General features: G+C 42.1%; 1 protein-coding gene across 2 annotated transcripts in view; it reads right to left on the reverse strand.

Moving 5' to 3' along the window:
- Positions 1-6: 6 nt before the first annotated feature.
- The window catches only part of itga11b (integrin, alpha 11b), a gene marked incomplete at its 5' end in the record, with an annotated part of 20,091 nt that continues 11,865 nt past the window's right edge, over positions 7-8,232 (reverse strand). Inside the window, 14 exon segments of one of the 2 annotated variants that reach the window (XM_035665349.1) lie at positions 7-535; positions 1,068-1,181; positions 2,280-2,375; positions 2,461-2,571; positions 2,642-2,725; positions 2,814-2,927; positions 3,355-3,466; positions 3,568-3,651; positions 4,271-4,347; positions 5,420-5,518; positions 5,624-5,816; positions 5,899-5,984; positions 6,194-6,304; positions 6,436-6,575. In XM_035665349.1, coding sequence (XP_035521242.1) covers positions 455-535; positions 1,068-1,181; positions 2,280-2,375; positions 2,461-2,571; positions 2,642-2,725; positions 2,814-2,927; positions 3,355-3,466; positions 3,568-3,651; positions 4,271-4,347; positions 5,420-5,518; positions 5,624-5,816; positions 5,899-5,984; positions 6,194-6,304; positions 6,436-6,575 — 1,502 coding nt within the window. 2 annotated transcript variants of the gene reach the window in all.

The raw sequence follows: 8,232 nt of genomic DNA on the forward strand, positions 1-8,232 counted from the left end.
CAACAGGACGCTGACTGCAGTTCACTGAACAGCCACTGGTGGCGCTGTTAGCTGCAGTTTAATGAACGTTACATAGAGGAGCTTTAAGTAAGATTTTAACATGTAATTGAGTTTTTTTACTTTCTGCTTACTTAGAACATGGTCACGTGGCTGATTGATTGATTAATTGGCTGATTGATTGGCTGATTGGCTCACTGTAACTGTAACTGGTTGAGCCATTGGCTGGGGGGCGGGGCATCAGGGTCCCTGAGTGACAGGTGGAGGCTCGTGATGCATTCAGGTGATCCTGATCAACCCATGAAGTCACCATCAGGAAGTGAGACCACAGTTAATGGTCTCATTGTGTCTTTAACTGCCTGTAACAAGTCAGTGATTCAAACCTTTACTGATCTGATGTTGTGACTTTATAAGTTGACGAGCACCGACTGAACTCAGCATCGCTGTCGTCCACACTTTATAGCTCCTCTGCCGCCTTCCCATTGGCTACAGGCTGCTCCTCCTCCTCCTGTCTCCTCCGTCTGTTGAAGAAGCCGAGCTGAGCAGAAAACAGACGTCATAAACTGCCGAATTCTAACTGGCAAATGTTAGCATAATTAGTATTAATAATCTGCTATATGGACAATATTTCAGCAACTGCTTGGCTGATTTGGACAATATAGGAGTGGGTTATTGAGGAAGCTGAATCCATAAATAAATACACTGGACCTGCATTTTGAAAACAAGAAAGTTCAGATGTAATATTTGTCCAAAGTTCTGCTGTGCAGCAATTTGTATAAATAATATAATATATAAATAACCTCAAAATCATCAAAGTCAGCCCACTGGCAGTGGAAATATGGCCACTTCCAGATTAAACATTCATGTTGTATTATAAAAAAAAGAAATAGATTCAGCATCCTCAATAAACCACTCCTATATTGTCCAAATCAGACAAGCAGTTGAAATATTGTCTATATAGCTAATTATGCTAATGTGTATGCAAGTTACCACACTGGACATTTCTAACGTACATAACCTTAAATAAGATGCACATTGATCATATAAGTTTGACTGGGAGGTGACTGTACCTTCCACAGGGCCAGGACCAGTAAGGCCAGTAGCAGCAGGCCTCCCAGTGAGCTCCCGAGTATAATCCAGACGGGGACGCTGTAATCCTCCTCCTTCCTCAGCTCCAGGATTATCTGAAAACAGTCATATCATCACTGACTGCATTTCATTTATTCTCCCTTTGATCAATCAAACACATAACTGCCTGTAAATAATCTCAGATACCAAGACACATACAGTAATAATACCTTCTGACAGCAGAGGGCAGCAAACCTCCACATCCAGTGTAATAACACTGAGTTAGGTGGTGTTTACTGTTATTTCTCTCATGTTCACTCTGCTGACAGAACGGGCCAGAAAACTGAATAATGACAACAACAACAATCCGAGTGCCAGACAACAGTCTAATCCTAAAAAATAAATAAAAAGTTGATATGATATGTTAGTTTCCCTACAGACGTGTATTAAGATACATGTACGAACATGATTGGAACAATCAAATAATAATTTCCACATTAAAATCCTTAAAAACTAATCTTCTCTACTTCATTAAACACTCTATCTATAAATATGCAAATGTTCATTTCTAAAGTTTTCCTGCTGGACACAACATGTCTCCTCATTCACTGAAGTCTGTCTGAGCACTGCTGGATCTCACTGTATGAGCTGCATAATGGACCAGGATTTACTTCCTACGCTTTGTGATGTCACAGATGATGCTTGTATGCCACGCCCCCTAAAATCAGATGTTCAATGAGCTCAGAGAAACTTTAACTTTCAGCAGACGAATGTGAAAACATCCTTCTGGTGTCAAACTGCACAGACGTCATTCAAACATCACACTGTTGGAACAAGAACTGAGTTTTACACAGCTAACTAGTTTGCATATTTACATCAATCGTTCAGTCAACTTGGTCAACTTCTGTACATAGATATGCTATGTGCTAAGCTTATCTATGTTGAAAACATAGATAAGACCACATTTTGAAGATCTTAATCAGCAAAACTAGCCAATCTACATCAGTGTCGGGTAGTTACATCTGAAAGTTAATGTTAGCAGAAATCGAGCTAACTAGCTAGCTGACGATTGATGTATATTAGCTAGCAAGTTAGCTAATTTACATCCATTGTTATCTAGCCCCTTAAAATCAGATGAGCTCAGATAAACTTTGGAACATGAAACATGGAGTTGGACTTTAAGAGCAGAAACTATTTGTTGGTGAGAGTTTTACCTGTCGGGCCGGTCTGTCCTCCTGGAGGAACATCGGACTGGACGCTTCCAGCTGGATGGAGGCAGCAGTCAGCAACTCCAAAGACCTGAAGCTCACCTGAAACAGGTCGTCAGTCGTCTGATTGTCACGCAGTTAAAAAAGCAAAAGACTGAAGTGAAACCAAGATTCCTCGGAGACTCACGGCGAGCAGAGCGGGAAGCTGCAGTCTTCCTCTGAGCGTCACCTTCAGCTCTCTGGAGGCGGGCAGGTTCAGTCTGCACTGGACCGCCACGCTGGTGCTGGTACTGCGGTTCTGACAGGAGAAAACAAAGTCTGATTCCTGGACGTTTCTCCGGACTCGCTCTCAGTTAACTCAGTCTTACCAGCTGTGACAGGTGAGACAGGTCCTCAGCTGTGACCTGATTGGTTGTTCTGGGTTGAGGCAACGTGCAGTGAGACCCAGCAACCTGCTGAGGAAGAGGGGAAGCCTCAGGTGTGACTGTCGTATGTTATTATATATAAAGTCCTTTTTTAAGACGTATTTGCTCTTCGTACCTGCTCGATGCTGTAGTCTGTGACGTTCATCAGCTGGTTCCCCTGCCGGGTCACAGCCCAGATATCAGCCCTGAACAGGAGGTCCTGCACGGAGAAGATTCCCAGGTTCTGGATCTGAACACAAAGTAAAAACACACTCAAAGACATTCCTCATGCACATTAAAGGATTTTGTCCTGTTTTGGAGGATCAATGTATCTAGTAACTTATTAATGATTAGATGAGAAAATATTTTATAAACAAAATGGAGAGTAAGGTAAGTGACCCGTTTTGCAGCTACTTCTTCATCTACGTCAGTGAATTAGGGATTTATTTCAACAAAAACAGAGTTGGTGATTGTTGGAAAGACTAACAAAGTTGGTTTTAATGAGTTTTATTCTGTTTCTGTCCACTTTGAACTGTGTTTTAGGGATTATAGGTAAAAATAAAAATGACTGATTTTGTCAATGATGTCTGGGGTGATATCTAGAAGCAGGTGAAATTCATATTTGTAACTTTTTTAATTTAACTGTCCCGGAAAAAGATTGTGTTTTTGTAACTCACATAATAAGTGAGGTTGAAGGTGGGAGAGCTGCTGTCTGGTTGGTCCCAGGATGAAGAGGAGGAGGAAGAAGAGCTGTCTGCTTTGATCTCAAATCGAGGAGGGTTGGGGTCTCTGACGGAAGAAGAGGGGAAGAGTTTCTTTCATTAAATATATAATAAACTATACAGCGTTATTGCCAGAAAGATCAATAAAAGGATTTCACTCCCACTCACCTGGTGAAGAGGAGGTCGGTTTGGTACTTCAGAGGGAGGAAGATGTCATTTATGTTGTCGTCTGGGTATCCGTCTTCTCCCTCACTGATAAACACACACAGACAGACTTGTAAGGATTTATATTAATTACCTGGAATCTAATCTATAATCTATAAACAAAAACTAAAGCTTAGACCCTGAATATATTGGTTCACCTTTAATGGACCTGCTGGGTGTTCCCATATGGGAATGAGGTCCCCACATTGTGAGTACCAGCTATATGTCCCCATATGGCAGCTGAGTCCTCACAATGTAACTGAGATTAGGTCTGATTACATACAGAACATATTTGTACTTTTTTTTCTTGAACCCTGATTGTAACTCAGAAATTTTAACCCTAAAACACCTTTCAAAGAAGTGACAAGTAAACAAAAATCTTTAAAAGGCTATTCTATAAAATAATATATATTTAATCTTGGCAGCTAATTGACCCTTTGTAAGCCCGACCACAGTTTACAATCCTTTCATTCATTCAGACTAAACCTTTTGTTGGTTTAAACTTTTAAAAAGATCCCTGTGTAAATTAAATCTTGTCTGAGCATCTTGTTTCAACAGGAAATACATTACATTATTAAAGATAAAATAAAACTGGCTTTTAATTAGGACCTCACCCACTTTCTTCTTCCAAACTCACTAAAATTCACATTGACATCAGATGTCTCACCTTGTGGTCGCCATGGCGACACGTACGTGATCCAGGAAGACAGAACGACTGAACTCAAACTCCAGACGGAAAGATACCTGGAAAGGAAGAGAGCAGGTTGCTTTTCAAAATAAACTGAAACAACTGACATTTTATCTGATTAAATAACTGGACAGCCTTGAGTTGCTATATATATCATATATATATATATTAGCAGTGGTTCAATTTAACATTTATTCAGTACAAATCTGACATACTTTAGTATTTTCTCTTTATGACATTTTCTACTCCACCTCAAAGTGATATATTTGATTTTTTCAACCAACTAAAACAGTCAAATCCGGCTTTTACATTAATGCATAATATCTATTGATATCACTGTGGGGCAGCCGGCGCTGGATAATGTTAGCTTGCTTGCTTGCTAACATTATTGCTAGAAAAATATTATCTGGAGGTTATGTTAGCTGGATAATGTTACCTTCCCCAGCTAATGTGATCCATTATACTAACTTATGTATTCTGACAAACGGTGTTGATTTTAGCCAACAATAAATTATGTAGCGGTACAAAGCTACCCCAGGATGATGCTTGCTCGCGGCTACAGACTGTGTACACAGGACACTGACTGCAGTTCACTGAATAGCCACTGGGGGCGCTGTTAACTACAGTTTAATGACAGTTGCATAGAGAACGTTTAACAGACATGTTGCTGTAACACGTGAAATGTTTTGTTTTTGAGGATTTGCAGATCTTCAGACCGAAGCTGTGTCTCATGTCTTTCCCTCCGGCTGCGTCTCACCTGATCCAACAGTCTCGTTAAGAGGAAGCCGACAATAATCTGCACCACAGTCTGGACCAATAAACTGGACTTTATTCAGACAGGCCTCTGTGAAGCGGGCCCTCGGGGGCCGTGCAGTGGTGGGCGGGGCTGTGATCATGTTTACAGGACGGTCGTTAGGCTAATGAAGGATTTCAGTCAGTGGCTGTCGGTTGCAGCGTATTCCCGCTCTGTTTAATGACTATCATTAGTCTGACTGTATAACAGCTGTATGATGGTCTAATAATCACTAGCTGTGAACTGACGTTTCACTTTGTTCTCTATGTTTTATGTTTGTTTTTATGTTTGATGAACACCAGCTCGTACTGACTCATTGTGGATGCAGCACCGACCTGGGACAAGGACTTCATGAAGGGAGCGCTGATGTTACAGCTCCTCTGATTGGCCAGCCTGTCCTCGGAGTAACACTCAATCTGAATATCTGATTGGTCCTGTGGGTAAGGGGAGGAGCCTAATGAGATATTGCACTTGTTGCTGAATTGATCCAAAACAATTACATCTTTCATTTTTAAAATGTCATATTATTTCTGGTTCACCTTGACGATGAGGCTGGAGAAGAGGAGGTTGGAGGAGGTGGAGATGTGGATGGCAGCTCCGTAGGCATTCTCTCCCTGATTCTCTAGTCGGGCAAACACCACCATCCTCCTCCGCCCGCTCTCCACCACATACACCGCCCCCTGATGGCTGCAGAGTGTCCAGGCGGCCCGGTCCCTGGAGCTGCAGAACTGCCTTCAGGTGAAACACAGAGGCAATTACCTGCAATAGATATATTATAATAACACACTTGTGTGTTTATGAAGGTGTTACTTACTGAACATCCATGAGGTCAGTGTGACTGTGGAGGATGAGGTCGGGAACGCAGATATCTTCCTGCTCACAGCCGTTCCAGAAGGGAAGCTACAGCAAGAAACAAATATTCAGAATAAAAAATATTCTTTAAAGTCTACGGCCATTCATGGCGATCCATCCAATAACAAATATTTGTTAAGATATTTCAGGACCTCGTTAGTACCTGCTTGCTGATGTATTTTTAAGTGTGACACATCTACAAAAATCATGACCATAAAACAACAAAATCAACGTTGCCAAACTAATCACTCTATCACCTCGGTCCTCACGATGCTCGGCCAGTCCGGGTCCAACACCGGCCCTTCGTCGGGGCTCTGCATGCCTGTCTCCAGGACAACTGCGATGGGACGTCCATAATCTGTCGTCTCCTGTTCAGAGAAACATGTGAGTTACATATGTTTTGTATTCGAGGATTCCCTTGACTTTTTGCTGACTGGGACATTTGTATTGTTTCATGATTGTTTTGTGTGTTGGGGACGGGAGGGAGGCTGAGTCTGACCTGGATGGAGAAGACGAGGTGCTGGCAGCTCTGCCCTCCAGCCTGCAGGAGCAGAGTCCTGGGCTGCTGTCGGTCTGATTCGTCCAGAACAGCTCGAGGAGGAAAACGCCTCTCATCCAGCAGCAGACTGTACCAAGCAGCTGGGAGGAGGAGGAAGAGGGCTTAAAAGAGGCAAATCAATCCAGTCTTATCCAGCTTGAGATCACAGACTTTCACAGGTCTTTCAGGTGATATGAAAGCAAGTGATGTCACCTGTTGAGCTCATTATGTTTCCAAATGTTTGAGTTTTAAGACATTTTCTGAAAGGTTGGCAAAGTAAAACTTAAAGTAAATGTTTCCATCCACTATTGTTACAGAAACCCCATTGGACAAAACAAGATTACATAACCAATTCCCAGTAATACATCATATTTTCTCTGCTTCCAACTTCACATTCATATATTTTTAATAAATTTTAAAAGGGGCTGACATGCAAGAAAAGTCCCACGTTGGACTCAAACCAGAGATGTTACAGTTGCATAGTACTGCTTCTGACTCTGACTCTGACTTCGGACTCCCTTGTTGTTTTAATTCTTAGTTTTTTTTAACAGGAAATGGAGTAAGCAGAAGCTCCTAGAGAATCATCAAAGAACCAGACTCAAATACAAGACTCAAAAACACATCCCAGTCTTTTAAAGAAATCATTTTCCAGGACTTTTCAAGGACATTTTCCAGGAGAACTTCCTCTAAGAAAAAAGTAAGGCACTTCGTCACAGACACAGAAAAAAGAAAAAAACACCTCCCTATGAAAGACAATTCACCAACTCTGTAACCTCACAGTTAGCTGCAGGTCAGTGCTGTAGATACAGGCCACAGGTCAGTGCTGTAGATAATGCTGGCTCATATCCCTTTACCTTTATGAGAGAGTATTGTTTTAAGACAGACCTGAAAACATATGAACTTGTCCTTTAACAACAACAAGAGGTCTGACAGTGTCACCACTGTCGTGTGGAGCGGCTGTCTGTTGATGTGGCAGTTTCTGTTTGTCTGATGATGATTAACAGAAGAACTACGTGGCATAATGATTAAATTCTGTTGTTGAGTCCAAATAAAATACACACACAAAAGTAATGTAATCTCTCTTGTTTTCCTAACACTTTTTAACAGAGTAATAACTTTCTTTGTTATTGATTAATAAAGTGATGCATTTCCTGCTTCCTTATTAGCTGTTGGACTGCAGAACTCGTTCTCGTCTGTTTAACAACTGAACTTTTGATTTATGAGCGCACAGAGAGCTGAGGTAAGCTGCTCCGGTCCAACACAATTCACATTAGAAACGCCACGTCTGCACTTTCAGGAATAAACTCGAAATAAAATCTGACAACTGAGGTTCAGACCCATGTCCTCTCTCCGTCCACTGAAGCGTGTTCGTTCGATACCGTGTGTGTGCGTGCATCTGTGCGTCTGTATGTGTCTAATCTGGTCCAGATGATCTGAGGAGAAGAAGAGGAGTTGATGGAGAGAAAGAAGAGAGGGAGGTATGAAGTGATGGAGGGAGGAGGAGTGACACGGTTTAACTGTGGCTGGCTGGAGTTAGCATGTTAGCGAGGTTTCCATGCAGCCGGCCCGCACATCTGAGGCCAATTACACAGAGACACGACAACGGCCTCACAAAGCACTGTGGGGAATCTCTGCTGCGAGCAAAAGACCACGACAAGACTTTCCACATACGGCCGGTCGCAACGCTAAACATCTGGATGAATCTGGCGCTCTCATTGCAAACGTCCACACAGCTGGAGGACCAGACAGCTGTTAGAA

Source organism: Morone saxatilis, unplaced genomic scaffold (assembly GCF_004916995.1).
Source record: "Morone saxatilis isolate NCDOM2014 unplaced genomic scaffold, NCSU_SB_2.0 Contig2, whole genome shotgun sequence".
Classification (NCBI taxonomy): domain Eukaryota; kingdom Metazoa; phylum Chordata; class Actinopteri; family Moronidae; genus Morone; species Morone saxatilis.